Genomic DNA, 17470 nt, shown 5'->3' on the forward strand with positions numbered 1-17470 from the left:
CTTTGTAACCCGAGTGGTCCCCACGTGGTTATCTCACTGTGAACTCCGCAGGCTTGGAGTCTCTGCTGAATTTCCTGAATACCCCTGCTAGCAGCTACTCCCAGAAACTTTGGTTTATTTTGGAAAGGCAGTTACAGAGAGAGGGGAGGAAATACAGAGACAGAGATCTCTCATCCAGGGCTTTGCCAAACCAAAGCAAGAGCTGAGAGCTCCTTCTTGCATCTGCCACATGGGTGCGGAGACCCAAGCACTTAGGGCAGGATCCAAGTACTTGGACCATCCTCTGCTGCTTTCTCAGGCACATTAGCAGGAAACTTGGATCAGAAGTAACTCGAACTAAAACTCATGTGATGCCTATAGCGTCAGCTTAACTTACAGCACCCCTTCAGTCTTGTCAGGATGGTCACACGGGTTGTCACGAACTCGGCTGATCTGTGCATGTGTGGATTTAGGCTGTCCTGGGAACCTCCACCAAGCACATCTCAGGTGTAACAAGCCCCTGCCCCCACACTGCCAGGGGAGGAGTTTGGGCAACATCTCCATCAGACCCTGGGCTCCCGTCCTAGTGCCTGCTGAGGCCTGAGTTTCTGGAACATGGGCTGGAGAAGAGAATGTTGGGTGCACCGTAGCAGGTGTGTGGAGGACTGGGTGTCATGCCCTCAGTGTCCGCCTGCAGAATGTGCTGCCCAGCAGACGGCCACTCCCCCCCTCCAAACAGTGAAGTAATCCCTGGGAACCAGCATGATGGCATAGCAGGTAATGCCGCCAACCTGCACTGGTTCAAGGCCTGGCTGTTCCACTTCCTATCTTGCTCCCTGCTAATGTTCCTAGAAAAGCAGCAGAGGATGGTTCAAGTGCTTGGATCCTCCCACCCTGTTCCTGGCTCCTGGCTCCTGGCTTCAGACCGATCCTGTTGTGATCTCCTGGGGGAGTGAACCAGTGGAGGAAAAAATCTCTGTGTAACTGTTTTCCAGTACTTCCCACTCGAAAGCAGGTTTATTTTGAGAAGGAGAGAGAGAGAGAGAGACAATTACACTGGCCCTGGCTAATCTCCAAAAAGGAAAAGTTGGTAGTGAGAATGAGCCAGAATGCAGGCCACGTGGGGACAGGGCCACTCTCCAATGTCTTCCAGAAGAGTTTGCCCTGCAATTCTGTGGCAGGTTGAGCGCCCCCCCCCCACGCTTTCTGAAAAGTACTTTCAAATTCTGGGTTTTTTTTTTTTTTCCCAGTGGCTGTGTGAAAAACATGGCATGTTAACCATTCCACCTACAGAACAGGGAAAGCCAGCAGGTGGGGATGAGACTGAGTTTCATCCAGGGGAGCCTTGGGCCTGGTTCTGGGTGCAGGCGTATGGGAGTGAGTGGGAAATGACCCCTGTCCCACCTGGCCCGGAGAAACTGATGCCCAGGGCAACCAGCCCAGTGCCACGTGGGGACTGCACCCTGCTGCACAGCATCAGTAACCCCACCCATGGCGCTGTGATCCCAGTGGGTGGCAGGCTTCTGGGCCCAAGGGCAGGGTTGGCGTGTTCGGACTGTGTGCTGGGCGGATCTAGCTTTGGAGAGTCAGCGACCGTGTAATCTGGGCATCAGGTAGCAAAAACATGTGCGGGAGCCCCAAGAGCCCTGGGGAGCAGTGAGAAAGGAATTTATCATCCTCACGCTCTTCCTGGCCCCACCGCATCTTGCCAAGAGTGCTGGGATGCAAGGCGTGACCCCTGCCTGCCTGACAACGCAAGAGAGTCAGAAAGAATGAACCTCCTGTGTTACTCCCAGCACTGTGGGCTTTAACCACCTGTCACCCACAGCGACCAAGAGCAGCAGCAAAACCTCCTGTTCCCTAACTGGTCTGGGATTCAGGTGTCAGCCAGGCCACACCCCCTGAGGGAGGGGACAGGAAGAAACTGCTCTCCTCCTCCCCTTGACCCCCAGCCTCTGGCGCCTAACTGTCCCATCTCACTTGGCCCTCTGGTCTCCTGGGTTTGATCTCTCTCTACCTGCCTCTTCTTAGCAGGGCTCAGCTGGGGCCAGAACGATGGTTCAACTGGCTAATCCATTAGAGATGCCTTTCTTTGGCTCTGGTTTTTTGGTTGGAGGATCCCTTTGAAATCTGTGCCCCGAATCCTTGTCGGTGGTCCAAAACACGATGTAGGGGAGCAGTTCTCCCTGTGGACCCAGTCGGACTGTGGGGTGGTGCTGAGGGTCAGCAGGGAGATGAGGAGCTGAAGCTGTCCTGTTCCGAGGTGTTGGTCCTCCCCATCGCAATCCCCTCTCCCTCCCACCGAAGCCTCACTTTCCAAGAACCCCCATGTGTTTGCCAAGGTCAAAGTCATGTGCACAGATACTGGTTGGTCTCACCACCTGCTGTGTGAGTGACTTTGGCCGAGGGACTTGGTCTTGCTCATTTGTAGAATGGATTTACTTAGAGGAATTTTTATTTGGATTTGAAGAAGAAACACATGCATTTGGTTTCATTTGTAAACAAATGCTACCTTTCGATAGAAAGACTTATTTCTACCCACATAATGTAGAGAGGCTGAAAGAGAGGCACACACACACAGAGATCTTCTATCCACTGCTTCACTCACTCCCCAGTGCCTGCAAACCAGAGCTGAAACTGGGGGCCTGGAGCTCTTTCTGGGTCCCACACAAGATGGAGTGACGGACAGGAACCTGATTCCTGGAGCCCTCACCTGTGAATCCCCCATGCACATGAGCAGGAAGCAGAGTCAGAAGCAGGATAGCTGGATTGGCACCCTCACCATCCTATGGAGGTGGCCATCCTGAGGACTGGTGCCCACCCTGAGTGGCAGAAGGGAGCAGGTGCAGTGAATCCCTGTGATGCTGGCATCCCACGTGAGCCTTAGTTCCATGCAGGGCTGCTCCCCTTCTGATCCAGCAACTGGGGGAGCAGCAGAAGATGGCCCAAGTGATGGGCCCCTGCCCATCCATGTAAGAGATCCAAATGAGGTTCTAGGCTCCTGGTTTTAGTCTGGCCTGGATCTAGTCATTATGGCCATTTAGGGAGTTGACTAGGGGTTAGAAGATCTCTTTCCCTGTCCCCTCTCTGTGTATCTTACTCTCTTTAACTCTGCCTTTCCAATAAATAGACAAGTATTACTTAAATACTTATTTATTTATTTATTTACTTAGTTACTTATTTTGGAAAGTGACAGTTACCCAGAGAGAGCAAAAGAGAGAGGTCTTCCATCTGCTGGTTTACTCCCTAAATAACCATCAGGGCTGGGCAAGCCAAAGCCAGCAGCCAGAAGCTTTCTCTGGGTCTTCCATGTGGGTGCAGGGGCCCAGGCACTCAGGCCCTCCTCTGCTACCTTCCCAGGAACATTAGCAGAAGTGCAGCCATCAGAACTACAACTGGCACCCATATCGGATGCTAGCACTGCTGGTCCTGATAGATAGATAGATAGATAGATAGATAGATAGATAGATAGATAGATAGATAGATAGGTAGATAGATAGATCTGTCGATATTTGGGGGAAAAGATTGTCTAGTTCATAAAAAATAAGGAATGTCAGAGAAGCTGTCACAGCTTGGGGTTGCCTGAGGAGACTTGACGACTAATGGAAGCCCAATTAAGGCATGGACTTCAGCTACCCATGTGTCATTGCTCATTTCCTGGTTGTAGTTTATATTGCAAATGGAAGATGTGGGCAGTAGGGGCAACTGTTATGTATTAGTGGGGAGTCGTGTTGTCTAAACCTACTCTGAAGGCCAGTTGGGTAGCAGGCGTGTAGTCTTGTGTCTCCTGACCCCAGCTTCCTGCTATTGTAGACTTTGGGAAGACGGCACTAATGGCTTAAGTCACTGGATTCTGGCTACCCACGTGGGAGTCCTGGATAGAGTTCCTGGCTCCGGCCCTGGCCTAGCCCTGACTATCACAGGTGTTCATTAGGAGACTCACCGGAAGCTCTCTCTTTCTGTCTCACATAACAACCAAGACAGAAGAAATTGAGGAGGGCACTGATTAAAACTGGAGTGATCTCAGCCTTGGCAAGCCAGGCCTGGCTAAGTGTATGGGCAATGCCAAGGCCTGCTGGGGCTGTCATGCTCCCTGTGTCACGTTCTCAGGAATCAAAGATTGTTGCAAAATGAGAAGTTTGGTTTTTGTTGTTTTAGTGAAAGAAGGCAAAATTCAAAACTCATCTTGCTTCCTGGTCTTTTCTCCATACTTTTTCATGCGGTCAAGTGCAACCTCTTGGGGTCTGGCTTGGGATGTGTCTCTTTGGATCCCAAATCTGGCACTTGGCCTGTTCTTTCTCGTGTCTTGTTAGGAGTGCAAGCTCTTTTCACTTACCCATGGGTTTCACACTTTTGTGTTCTGTTCTCCTGGCACGCTCTCAGTGTGTTAACCTGTGCCAGGATCTGAGCAGGCACAGGGGAAAGCAACTTGGACTGTGTGTGGCATGTGGCTGGGGAGGCCTGTGCTCTGACTCACCTCAGCCTGGGTGTGCAGGCAGTCCTGATGGATGGGTGACCACACCAGTGTACACATGGGTGCCCGCTTCTCTGAGCTAACCCTTTATGTGTTCAGACTCTTGTTTGCAGGTGCCCCAGGGATGTCAGTGTGTGAGGCCCAAGAGCCACCTATCTTTGGGCTGTGTGTCCCTGATGGGGTCCCCTGTGTGTGTTCCTCCTTCTGAGAGCAGCACCTTCTGTCTTTGTAGGCCTCCTACCGTGAGCGGCAGCCCCGTCATCTCCGACCTCTCCTTGATCCGACTGTCCCCACACCCTGCCGGGCCTGGCGAGTCCCCCTTTAGCGCACCCCACGCGTACATGAATCCCCACGTGGAGCACTACCTCCGTTCTGTGCACAGCAGTCCCACGCTCTCCATGATCTCCGCGGCGAGGGGCCTCAGCCCTGCAGATGGTGAGTAGGGTCTGGGGACCTCAGGAGAGACTGCTGAGACCTTGTGGCTAGGTACAGAGGGCAGCCCAGTCGCTCTGTGCCCCTGGTTGGCTTCACTCACTCCGTGCACAACCCCTGACCCCTACTGCAGGCTCTAAACAACCATAGTGAAAGCCAAGAGACTCGAAGCCTGTTGGTTTTATGTTCATCAGAAAGGATTTACCGTGGTACTAAAGGCAGGTCCTAGGGAGCTATGTCTTAGCACAAGAATCATGGTGCAATACACTGTGCAGAAGGGTGTGAAGGAACAGCAGTGATGTGTAGGAGTGCAGGGGTGTCTCTTGGGCACCCTCTTGAAGCAGCAGGAAGGCTGAGCAGCACTGGCTTTTACTGCCATCTCTGTCTGCTGGGACCCTTATGGGCCAACCCTGGTAGCTTCCTGTGACCTTGTGTCTTTCTGTGCAGATCTTGAGAGAGAGAGAATGGGTCCAGCTCAGTCTTCAGATGGCCACCCCCTGGTCTGATTAGCTTGGGCCAGAGAGAAGCCTCATCATCACCCCCAGATCTGCTGAGCATTTAGAAGAAAAGGTGGGGGTCTGTGCAGGTGACAGTGAGTTAGGGCTCTGGTGTTGAAATTGTCGTGATTATCTGTGCAGACCCCGATTCTGCACAATGACAAGTGTCATCCAGGGGGCACAACCATGTGGAGTCAGAGGAAGAGAGGAGGGAGGGTCCTGGCCATACCCATGATGGCAGCAAATGCCAGAAGCTGTAGGAGGCAAGGAAGGGACTCTCTTTGAGCAGGTGCAGGGGGCGTGGCCCCACAGCATCTTGTGGCTGAGAGCCCCAAAGGGGACCTGGGTATTTTACATGACTCCTGCACAGGGTAGATCAGATACCCCCAAGGCTATCAGCCATTTGCAGACTGTGTACATACTGTAGCCCAAATTGGAGCTTTATGGAAGACTTCCAGGGGGAAGGACAGGCAGTAGCCAGAGCGTGGCCAGCCTGGCTAGAGGCCTGGGCTCTGGGTTCAGGGGGCAGTAGAAGTGGGAAGCAGAGTTCAGCAGCTTCCTCACACTGCTTGCTTCTCTGTGCTGGGCATGCTCCAATTCTCACTGGGCAGAGACTGCAGCAGAGGGGGCTGTGCAGCTCAGTAGGAGCTGGCTGTTTAGATTGAGTCCAGCCACGAGCCCTATGCCAGCTTTGCCAACACCAACTGTGTGGAGCCAACAGTGATGGCTCCACATCAATACAGGGATATTGTGGTTACAGGAGGAATGTGTGTGCCCTACTTCTGGGCGTGGTGCAGACAAGCATGTGCTTGGGACAGCCTCGGTGGTCACTGTCCTACTCCATGATCTTATAGGTGAGGACCTGAGGCAGCTTGGGGCAGTGTGTTGGGGGTGGTGTACCAGCCTGGCTTGGTACCCCTTGGAGGAGCCACACCTCTTACTGCGTGTGTTGAAGGTCTAAGCTTCTGCTTGGTCCCAGACCCCCAGCTTCCAGTCCCTGTCGAGTGCCCAGGCCTCCTCAGATGCTCTGAACCTCCTCATTTCTGCCTCTTTCCTGGGCAGACTGAGGCAGCAGGTACACACTGTAGGCATGGAGCCTCCGCTGGCCAGGCCCAGCCAGTCCTCTGCATGCAACCCCATCCTGAATGTCCACACAGAGCCTGGTCTGGCCCCAAGATCTTGCTGACCTGAGGGGTCTGGGCTTCTGCCAGACGAGTGGATGGAGGGGGAAGCTCTGTTTATGTACCTGGCCAGGCTCGGGTCTCCCGTGTCAGCAGCACCCCCTCAGCTGCCAGTTCAGGGCAGATATGGGGGTCCTGAGAAGAGCCCCCTCCCCTGGCTAGGTGCAAGCAGCTTCTATGCTAATGGCTTTGTTCTCTTGCCTTCTACCTGCAGTGGCCCACGAGCACCTGAAAGAAAGAGGGCTATTTGGCCTCCCCGCCCCTGGTGCCAACCCCTCTGACTATTACCATCAGATGACGCTCATGGCCGGCCACCCCGCGCCCTATGGGGATCTGCTCCCACAGACCGGGCCTGCAGCTGGCACACCACATCTCCATGACTACCTCAACCCAGTGGAGGGTGAGTGCCTAACCAGTGGGAAGGAGGCATGGCCACTTTGTGGGGGATGGGGAGGAGGATGCCTGGGGCGTGGACACTCAGGGGGTTGTTGGCTCAGGGAGCCAGGGGCCTCTGGAGAAGTCTCAGCCACAGCTGCTGCGCACAAGGGGAGACAACCTTGGGATTTTGCTTACGTGCTGCCCACCACTGGGAGCAGAACACGCACCTGTCTTAGTGACGCTCATCCCTCGTGAGAGACAGATACCACCCAGCTGCAGGAAGCTCCAGCCAGGGGAAATAACCCGAATACAAACACAAGAAACCAGAAACCCTCCCAGATCTGACCTTGGAGCTACAGGTGGAGACATGAAGCTGCAGGTGCCAAGTTGCTAAACTCAGTCATTAATAAAGTCGCTCCAGGCTGGGTACCTCAAGTGTCTGGGTACCTCAAGGGAGTTCCCTGGTTCCTTGTGTCCCCTCCCCCCCATCAAGGTTTCTTAACCCACTGCCCATTTCTTACTTTACTGGGTTCAAAAGCAGGTCTGCCCTGGAGTGGGGCTGTGTGTGTATGTGTGTGCTGTGTGTGTGTGAGAGAGAGGATATTTGCCCATGAGTGGGGAAAGACACTGCTAGGCTGGGAAAACAGCTGTGGGTACCCAGGCAGCCCTGCAAGGGTGTGGGAATCGGGGGGAATAAGGTATCCTCATCTGAGGGATCCCAGAACGATGGGGAGGTGACCTGGCTGCCGCACCACACCTGCCCACCCTTTGTCTCCACAGCCAGCTTGGGAGCTTCACCAGCCACAGGACACAGCGGGTAGCCGTGCCAGGCTGCTCTGGAGTTGCTCGAGCAGGAATATCAGTTTCCCAGGTGCACATGGGTACGGGGTTCCTCTTAACCATGGCTGGCAGGAGTGGGGTTCAACACTCCCCACCCCAGGAAATCAGAGTGCTTTAGTGTGCTCTATTCTCTGTATAACTCACTGTTTCATACGGTTTTGGCACACCAGTTTAGACTAGACCCAGAATCTTTTGCTGCCATTTCTGAAGCTGCTCCAGGCACTTCTGCTGCAGCACCTTCTCTGTGGGTGTGTTGCTCTTTCTGTGGGTGTGTTACTCCTCCCTGAGAGGCAATGGAGCACAGTGCCCACGCCATTGCCTGGCTCAGTCTGAGCCTACATCTGGGGTGCCTCCGGGTCTATCTCCTCCCTTCCCAGGAACCCCAAGAGCCAGGAAGACCCTGCCAGCCCTGATTTGGCACAGGTGCCAGCTAAGTACCTGTGCAGAGAGACCCTCCTGGGAAGTTTCCATCCTCCCAGTAGAGGATGACAGTGGATTCTTCATCGGGCTTCTTCTCAGGGATCTCAGCTGGCACTGGGCCAGGGTCCTGTGGTCTCTCTGAAGACACTGCCCAACAAATGACCTTGAACACTCAGCCAGTATGCACGTGCAAGATTTTATGGGAAGACACAGAAAAGTCAGCAGGCACAGCTTCCGCCCCTTCTCTGTCTCTCACACCGACACACACTCCTTCCCTTGGCATGTGCTTTAGTGAGCACCTAATCAGTGCCAGGACAAGCTGTCAGTGCCACGGATGCCCTATGCTCCTTAGCAAGTTGCAGGAGTCACCCGGCCATCCTGGCTACTCCAGCCTGCTTTTTCAACCCCTGCCTTTATGTTTTGAGAGGAGAGGGCGCTGTCAGAGAGATGATTCCAGAAGCTTTGAATGTCTCCTGTTCCCACTGGACAGAGCCCCCACAAGACGCTCCCAGGGGTCCTGACCAAGCATCAGCACACATTCCCCTCCCTGGCCAAGTTCCATCTGCTCAAGTTTAAAGGCCAGTCATAGATCCTGAACAGACTGGAGCACTCGGGTTCATGAATCTGAAAATGCAACTTGGCATATTTTTTCCCCTGAAGAAGAAACTCACTCATCTCTAAGGAGGACGTCCCTCGGGGGCTTGTCCACTCTCTCCAGCCCCATGTGGTCCCTAACTGCCTCCTCCCCTTGTTCTTAAAGGGGTCCAAATAGTTGCTGGAAGCCAAGGAGTGATATTCTCTGGGAAGTTCATGGGTGTTCCTCTTGGGGGGGGCGTCGCGGGGAATCCACCAAGTGTCCTACAGGGCCCTACCTGAACCCCAATCATTCTGCTGTACCCTACCCCCACTGCAGCACGTGGACAAGATGAAGTTTGCCACTGAAATTGCTGGCTGTGCACCACCCGTATTTCCTCCATGCGTATGTTTTATTGTCATATTGACACTAATTTGACTACGATGTCACTTCCATTCTGATGCCTGTTCTTTAATGCTCAGCCTGCAGATCCGGTCTTGTGTTTTGTTTTTTTTGTTGTTGTTGTGGTTTTTTTTTTTTTTTTACGCCAACCAATTACATTGATCAAAACAGAGAGGCAGGAAGAGCCTAGGCCCAGTTGGAACAGCAGAGCCCAGGTCTCTGGTTTGGCTGTATATAAGACCCTGGGCTGGGTGTGCTGAGATCATCTGGTCAACCCATACAGAGCCAGCTTTGGAATTCCTTGTCCCAGTTAGGAATGCTGAGGCCAGTGCTGTTTCTGCAATTTTTTCCAAATGGGCAGGGAATGCTACTCCTACAGCTCCTGGCATACTAGCCTGGTTTTTTCTGATCCCTCGCAGAGGGACTGCAGGGAACAGCCCAAGTGGGACGGGTGCAGGTTGCCCAAGGAGATGTCCAGAGAGCCACTCCACCATGAGTCCAGAAATATACAGACAGGGATTAAGCTGCAGTTGGAATGCACCTTAGCAGACATGGACATGGCTCTGGAGCTCCGCCCCAGGCCCGTGCCACTGTGCTAGGGGGAAGGCTCCCAGGACCTTGGGCCAGGACAGAGCTCCCACCTGCTGGCCTTAACACAGGTAGATTCCTGGTGCTGCAGATGTATTTTGCCCTGTCTTCTGCACCAGGAGCCAGATCAGAGGAGCATGCCAGAGCTGGCCAGTCCGCAGTGGATCAGAGGCACAGAGCTTGGCACCTACCCTTGCTGTTGCTCGCCCATCCCCCCACCTTGAACCGTGGCAACTTCCCTCCTGGCCTCTTGGAGATTTTTTAGGGGGATCCCACTTAAAGTGGCTCCCTGAAAGTCCTTCCCGGTGCTGTGGGTACTTGATCCACGTTCCAAGCAGATCATAAGCCCCAAGAGGACATAGTTCATTCTTGCTTAGTGCCCACAAGGTTCCAACCAGAGCCTGGCACCCTCTCATTGCACTCAAGGTTATGGCATATGAAGGAGTAAGCAGTAAAACTGAGCAGACGGCACAGGGTTCCGAGGCAGTGCTGGCATCGGGCAGGTGGGGGCAGCAGGTGCCCCACTCACCCCCAGGTGGCTGGCTGGTTGACATCGGAGCGGGCACATTCACAGATGGATGGATGCCGTGGCTCCACCCACCCCCAGTTGTAAATCACAAGAGGAACCTCGGGAAATGAGTGCCAGGCTTCTGTTTCTGTTGAGTCATTTATCAAGGGAAGAACGCATTAATAAGCATATTTCCCAGCGGGGTGGGAAGAACAGAGATGAATGTCACTGTCAGATTTGGCCTGCTTCCGCTTGTTAGGGGTGCCCGAGAGGGCCGCTGTCCAACAGTGAGCAGCCAGATCCTTTTACCAAAATGTGTGTGTGTGTGTGTGTGTGTGTGTGTGTGTGTGTGTGTGTGTGTGTGTGTGTTGTGTGTGCTTCTCGGGTCCTTTTCCTTTTCCTCCTTACAGGTCCCCATGTGCCTGCAGGGTGTGCTACCTCACTTACAAGCACCAGGAGCCTTTCCTAAGATGTGTTTTTGTATCCACGCTTCCTTTGAAGTGAGGGGAGCTCTGTTACCCACCACAGGCTCCCTGTCCATCTCAGCAGCCCCTGCACAAGCCGTGCTCACAATCCTGTCCCTCTGGGACAAGTGTCGCCATGGGCAGCAGCTGGAGTCAGGAGTGGGGGCCTAAGAGTATGGGATGAAAGCATTGAGCCTCTTGGCCCAGTGCCATGCTGCCAGGGAATGTCATGATCAGGCAGAAAGGGGCTTTGAACCCTTAATTCATGGAGGCGAGTGATAGGAACAAGCAGGTCACCGCACAGGTTGCTGTATACCCCCGCTCCTGTGCAATCCTTGTTTGGAAACAGGGCCCTCAGCATTGGGTAGATCGGTCCCACTCAGTAGATGGAGTTGGGGAAGGCTTCCTGGAGGAACTGGTGAGTCGGAGCCCAAAAAGCAGGCAGAGAAAACTGCACATGCAGAGGCCCAATGCAGGTGACCCAGAGGGAGACCTGGGTGGCCAGAGCAAATAGAGGGGGCAGGTGTGAGGTCCCTGTGGAAGACCTTCATCAGTGGGGAGATTTGGAAAGGTTCTGACAGGGGATAGGGATGCAGTACACATGTCAGAAAGCTCTCCCAGGGCCCCTGTGAGGAAGGGGGTGGGGCAGCAGGGAGCTGAGGCCCCTGGAATGATCTGAGCACATAGGGGGCCAGACTGGTGGGGACATACATTGGTGAGAGACAGAGGGTTTGGGGAGGGGTTCTTGGGCTGATGTCAATGGGTTCAGGGTTGGAGGAGGGAAAGGGGGCCTGCGTTCTGATGCTGTACAGGTTGTTGCAGCTCATGCAGGAGTCAGTGCCAGTATAGCAAGGAGGAGGGCTGTGGGGAAGCCACCCCTCAGAGACAAATAGGAAGGCTGTGGGGAAGAAGTGGGGCCCTTACCTCGCTGCAGACACAGTAACGATGCTGAATCCCCAACAAATCCAGCCCAGGTCCGTGAACTTGAACCAGGCACTGACCTCCCAGCAGGCCATGGAGGTCCCTGTGAGGCACAATTCGGGCTGTATTGTCACTGGTTGGGCTATGAGTCACTCCAGATGCTGGCCGCACTACTACCCAGAGGGCCACACCCTGGCTCGGGCTGCTGACTGGCTAGGATATGTGTGCCAGCCTCCCTGGTCCTCCTCCTGCAGAATGGAGAGTCGTGTGTGCAGCTCAGATGCCAGCCAGGTATGGGACCAGCTTCCTGGGTCCATCCTGAAGTCCTCTTGTCCTTGGGCAGTTGTTGCAGTAGGAAGGAGGGTGGTCTGCCTTTTTTGTCCCTCCCCATCCCCGCCACTGGACTTCCATGTCTCCGCTGGTCCTTGGTGCTTGTTGCATTTGTAACAGGTGCATTGCTATGCTTGCTGCAGGCCCGGTCCTCAGCACCCAATGGAAGCAGCAGTCCGTGGAGATGTCCCTTGGTCAGGGTGTGGAGAGGAAAGAAAATTCTGTTTAGTTCTGCTGGGAACTTTCTGGAACCTGCACCCCTCCCCCCACAACATATCCCTGGTTAGGGCAGGCAGCATCACAACAGGGGTCACCCTGGAGTGTCTAGGCTGCTCAGAACCATCTACCCCCTCCTGTTGGATCCCAAAAACCCAGAGTTGGCAAGGAACTCCCTTTTTTCTGCCCATGGCATTGATAAGAACACTGGGTCCTCGATGTGTAAAACAGTGTGTACCCCAGCCCCTCTGCCCACTGTCCCAGGCCACTGTTCTAGCCCCAGTCTGTGAAGCCCCTTTATCCTTGGCTGCTGTCTGCCATCTCTAAAGGCTGCTATTAGGAGAGGAAACCCTGGAGGCCCCCCTGGCCCAAGCATGGAGAGGTCTCTTCTTCTGTGACCTCCCAAACTTGTTTCTCCAGCTGGCTTCCCCAGGCGTGCCCAGGAGCAGCAGTGGGCTCAGCGCCTACAACTTCTTCCGTGGGCAGGTGCATGCACCATGTGCTTACCCAGTCAACCTGCAGATGTGGCTAAGATTTCTCAGGCTGCCACTTGTGCCTGGATGCCCCTGCATCCTGGGGACAAGGCAGCAACACATGTACGCCCTTCACAGGTCAGAGTGTGTCAGCAGAACTGTAAGCTATTACAGAGTCACCGAGGCCCTCAAGCCAAAGGGCTGGGCAAGTCAGAGCTTGTGGCCAGCTAAGTTGGTTGTCACTGTAGTCTCAGCTCAGCTGAGCGAGCAGAGGGAAGGGGGGCAAGCAGTGTGAGCCCAGACAGAACTGAGCACCCACTGCCTCAGGTATGGGTGAGCAGCCACCAGAGTTGTTTTAGTATCCACACTTCAGCCCCCCAACCCCTGGGCACCTGCAGGCCATTGAAGGGAGGCAGGGTCCAGCATGGAGTAGCCTGTCCCATGATGCAGTGGTGGGGGGGCAGGGACAGGCCCCAGCAGTGGCTGGGCCTTCTGGCAGGCACACAGCATCTCCCTTAGGGTTTCCTGACAGTCCTAGAGGCTGGGCGCTGTGCTTGGGCTCCATTAGCAAGAAAGGGAATCAGCTCAGCCAGACACCTCTGGTTACAGGGAGCCCGGTCTGGAGCTAGCTCCCTTGCCCTGGTTATCTATATGCGCCTGCAGCTGGGGAGGGTGAGAACATGTTCAAAGGGTGGTCATGTGGCAATGTGGCAGGTGTGTGTGCGCGCTCCATTGGCAGGTGCACACATGTGATGTGTGCCTGCATGCATGGTATTCATGCATGGTTGTGCACACAGGTATCTGTGCTTGTCTGGGTGGTATGAGCATGACTGTATGCCTGCATGTGATATGGTGGCAGCCTGCCTCTCCCCATTGTCCAGCTGGTGTCTCTTCCCACCCCCATCCTGGGAGCCCACTCTGCAGGTGTAGAGAGCCCCCTGCACTGAACACCTGCCAACCGGGCCTCTGCTTGGCAGTGGTGACTCCTAGGCCCTGAAACACCTCTCTGCATTCCCTCTTCTCCCTTGAATACCTCCCAGCAGTGAGAACAGCCACGTTGCTCAGAGCATGGATGAAAGATGCTATGTACAGGAAACATATTTACAACCAAATTTACCTAGAACTCTACAACAGGCCACTGGGAACTAGCTGCATGTCAGAAGCCAGGGTCCTGGATGCCCTTGGTGTGGGTTTGCAAGGGGCATGAGGAGGCTTGTGAGTGTTGGCCCTGTTGACCTTTCTTGGGCTGGAGTTCCCTTCCCAGGTGGGCCACCTTGTCACAGGTCACTGGGGCATTCACACAGGGGTCAGGCCCTCTGCTGTGAAACCTAAGCCCCACTGAATTCCAAAGATAGCAGATGCTAGCAGATGCTCGGCCTGTGAAATCTCTTCACCAAGACCATGTGTGGTTCCCCAAACCCTCACCACTCCCCATCCCCTTTCACAAGGCCGGGAGAAACTGTGCGCCTTGCCCAAGACCACCCTTTGCCCCTCTACTGAACCCCATCCTCTTCCCACCCCCCAACCCCATTCCCCCCCACCCTGTCGTGCTGACACACCTCCTGCTGGCCGTCCCCACAGTGTCGCGCTTCTCCAGCCCACGCCTGACCCCCCGTCTGAGCCGCAAGCGGGCACTGTCCATCTCCCCGCTGTCGGATGCCAGTCTGGACCTGCAGCGCATGATCCGGACCTCGCCCAACTCACTGGTGGCCTACATCAACAACTCACGCAGCAGCTCGGCGGCCAGCGGTTCCTACGGGCACCTGTCAGCCGGAACGCTTAGGTGAGCCAGGAGCCTGGCTGGGGCTGGGGGAGAAAGGCTCACATTGGTCAGTCGGTTCATAACTGGCAGCAAGAAAATGAATAGGTACCTGCACTTCTTCAAATATGCATGGTCGGTATTGACATCAGGGATGCTCCGGGTCAAACATAGCTCCATTCCCCTTGTATCGCACCTGGTATGATGGAGTTGTCAGCATCGGGCCTCATGACATGTGACATCAACGTGGGCTCATGACCCAAGTAGGGCACCTGCCTGACAGCCAGGCTTGCACATGCACACCCCTCAGCCTGCTTTCCAGCAAGGGTTCCAAGCCCAGAAACTCATATCCTGTCCCTACCCCTCTGCCAGAGGCAAGGAGGGGCCTGCAAAGTCCAGAATTTGACCCTGGGACCCTGAACCAAGTAGAAGCGATCATGAGCATCCCATAATATATCCCACCAAATAACACTTGGCTCCTGCATTTAGCAGTTGCAATCAGCAAGCTCAGGCCATCTCCAAAGTCAGGAACTTGAGCTTGGCAAAGTCCCCGAGTCTCTGGGAATCGGGCTGTTGGCCAGAGGGAGGCTGGACTGGGCTGGGTGTGCGAGCCTGTCTGGATGACTGTTCGAGTGTGCTCACTGCATGGTGGCCCTTGTGTGATGCAGGAAGTCTGCTGAACACCAAGTGATCCCTACACAAGTGGTAGCACTGGGCCAGGAAGTGCAAGAGAAGTTAAAGAGGGGAATGATGTGAGGGATCGAGGCAGGGGAGGAGCCAGGATTTGGAGAATGAGGTAGAAGCTGACATCTGCTAGGGTGAGCCTGCCCAAGTGCAAGCTGGATCCCGGGTCAGAATCTAGGAGCTAAGCATGGGATATGCTTTCTTCTTTTTATTATTTAAAGACACAGAGAGGTTGTGAGGGAAAGAGAGAACCTTGCTTCCGCTGTTTCACTCTTTCAATGTCTGCACCAGCCCTAGCTAGGCCAGACTGAAGGGCAAGGCTATGTCCCCACCCGGGTCTCCCATTTGGTGGCAGCCACTCAAGTACGTAAGCCCTCATCCATGACCTCCCAGGGTGTGTATTAACAGGAAGATGGATTGGAAGCAGAGGAAGTAGACCTCAAACTAACACTGCCCTGTGAGCTGCAGGCATCCCAGGTGGTGACTGAAGCCGCTGCACTGAACACCTGCTGCTGCCAGTTCCTGAGTGGGCTAAAACCATGGTCCCAGAGGCCCTGGCGGCATGCTCAGCCTGACCCCACTGAGCAAGCAGGGTCATCTACTCTGCCCAGGAAGCCTCAGCCTGATGCAGTCCCCTCCCCCTGTCTGCTCTCCATTGCAGCCCAGCCTTTACCTTCCCACACCCCATCAACCCCGTGGCCTACCAGCAGATCCTAAGCCAGCAGCGGGGCCTGGGATCAGCCTTCGGACATACGCCACCCCTGCTCCAGCCCTCACCCACCTTCCTAGCCCAGCAGCCCCTGGCCCTCACCTCCATCAACGCCACTCCATCCCAGCTCAGCAGCAGCAACTGTGTGAGCGACAGCAGCCAGGTAGGTGGGCTTCCCAGCCAGCCAAGCCCCTGTAAGTGGCATCTCGTACCAGACACTGGTGGGAGGAGTCTGGCTTTGGATCTGGGCTTGACCGTGGCCAGCTCCCCCAGCTCCCCACCAACCCCCTTGGTTCTGCCTGGTTGACAAGTAGCTGGCGAAACATTGCACCGCAGACCAGGTGAATCAATGAGTAAATGAATAAATCAGTGAATGAACAGTATCATGCAGTTCAGTGCCAAACAAGAGTTTACTGCATGTTTTCATGCTGTCTCGTGTGACATTTCCAATGGCCTTGGCACACGTGGCACATGCTGGCTGCCATCTATGGCGGCCAGGAATGAAGTCCAATTTTGCAGATAAGGGCTTAGGAGGGCACAGGCCACATTCTGGATCCTGACCTGCCCTGAGTACAGCCGGCTTCCGGCCCCCTCGCAGGCTGAGCCCACTCCCCAGTGCCCCAGTGGGCTGCCATTGGAGATCAACTCATGGACATGAGAGTTTATGTGTGCAGACCCTAGCAATGCACCTGGGTCCCTGTGCAGCAGCCAAGACCACAATACCAGGGGGGAAGCTGCCAACCCGGGCTGCCGTGGCTCATGGCAGACTCCACATTTTAAGCAGACACTGCAGGGTTTAGCTGCATCCCCTACCTGCAAGAAGGACAGGTGCCTGTTCCCGAGTACCTCCTCAGACAGTCACAGCGGGGTTGGGTTTTGAAGTGCCGGCCGTTACTGCAGCTCTAGCACTTCCCCCTGAGGACTCAGGGCTGCCCCGTGTCCTAGGGAGAACCTTTGACGTTGATCTGGGGAGGTGGCATGGGCAGCTGGGGACTGTACTCCTTCCTGGGCATGCGTTCCTTCCTGGTCTGGCCCTGGCCCGACAGCCCGTCTTCTGCACCCTCATTCAGAACAAGCAGAGCAGCGAGTCGGCCATGAGCAGCACCGTCCACCCCATGGCCATTCACAAACGCAGCAAGGTCAAATCCGAAACAGAGGGCCTGCGGCCAGCTTCGCCGCTGGTGCTGACACAGGTAAGCTGATGACCGGCTACAGGCCCCCCAGAGCTGGGGGAAGACTGGCTGCGGCTGCCTGAACAAGTGAATGAAGGAATGAAAGAATGAGTGAGCTTCTCTGTTCCCAGCTCCTGGTGTGCTCCATGCTTATCAGCCATGTGCTGAATAAATAAATGAATGCATTTGTCTTGGGTCTCAGTCACCTGTGCCAACATCTCACCTTCGGGTAGCACACACCTGAGTCACTGGTGTCCCCTGAATGTCTCAGGCCCCCCCAGGCTGCAACTCCTCCTTTTTTCCCGGCTCAGCCTCCAACTGGATCCTAGCTGGTACCCCACCTGTCCCACATCCCCAGCCTAGCCCCACCCACTTCCGGACACATGCTGCAGGCATGCCCATCTCCTGACCCCCGCCACCGTGGCTTGGTGGCATTTCAAAGAGAGAGCTTGCTTTGGGAGAAGGAGAT

The 17470-nt window shown here is 55.0% G+C and overlaps 1 protein-coding gene across 2 annotated transcripts in view; it reads left to right on the top strand.

Moving 5' to 3' along the window:
- GLI2 (GLI family zinc finger 2) overlaps positions 1 to 17470 on the top strand; it is a 134269-nt gene that overhangs the window by 103189 nt on the left and 13610 nt on the right. For both annotated transcript variants that reach the window (XM_040979178.1, XM_040979179.1), the window contains exons 3-7: positions 4686 to 4888; positions 6778 to 6963; positions 14259 to 14460; positions 15782 to 15992; positions 16900 to 17022. In XM_040979178.1, coding sequence (XP_040835112.1) covers positions 4686 to 4888; positions 6778 to 6963; positions 14259 to 14460; positions 15782 to 15992; positions 16900 to 17022 — 925 coding nt within the window. The remainder of the gene's footprint in view (positions 1 to 4685; positions 4889 to 6777; positions 6964 to 14258; positions 14461 to 15781; positions 15993 to 16899; positions 17023 to 17470) is intronic.

The sequence above is a fragment of the Ochotona curzoniae genome, unplaced genomic scaffold (genome assembly GCF_017591425.1).
Source record: "Ochotona curzoniae isolate NIBS_2020 unplaced genomic scaffold, NIBS_Ocur_1.0 contig_3037, whole genome shotgun sequence".
NCBI lineage: Eukaryota > Metazoa > Chordata > Mammalia > Lagomorpha > Ochotonidae > Ochotona > Ochotona curzoniae.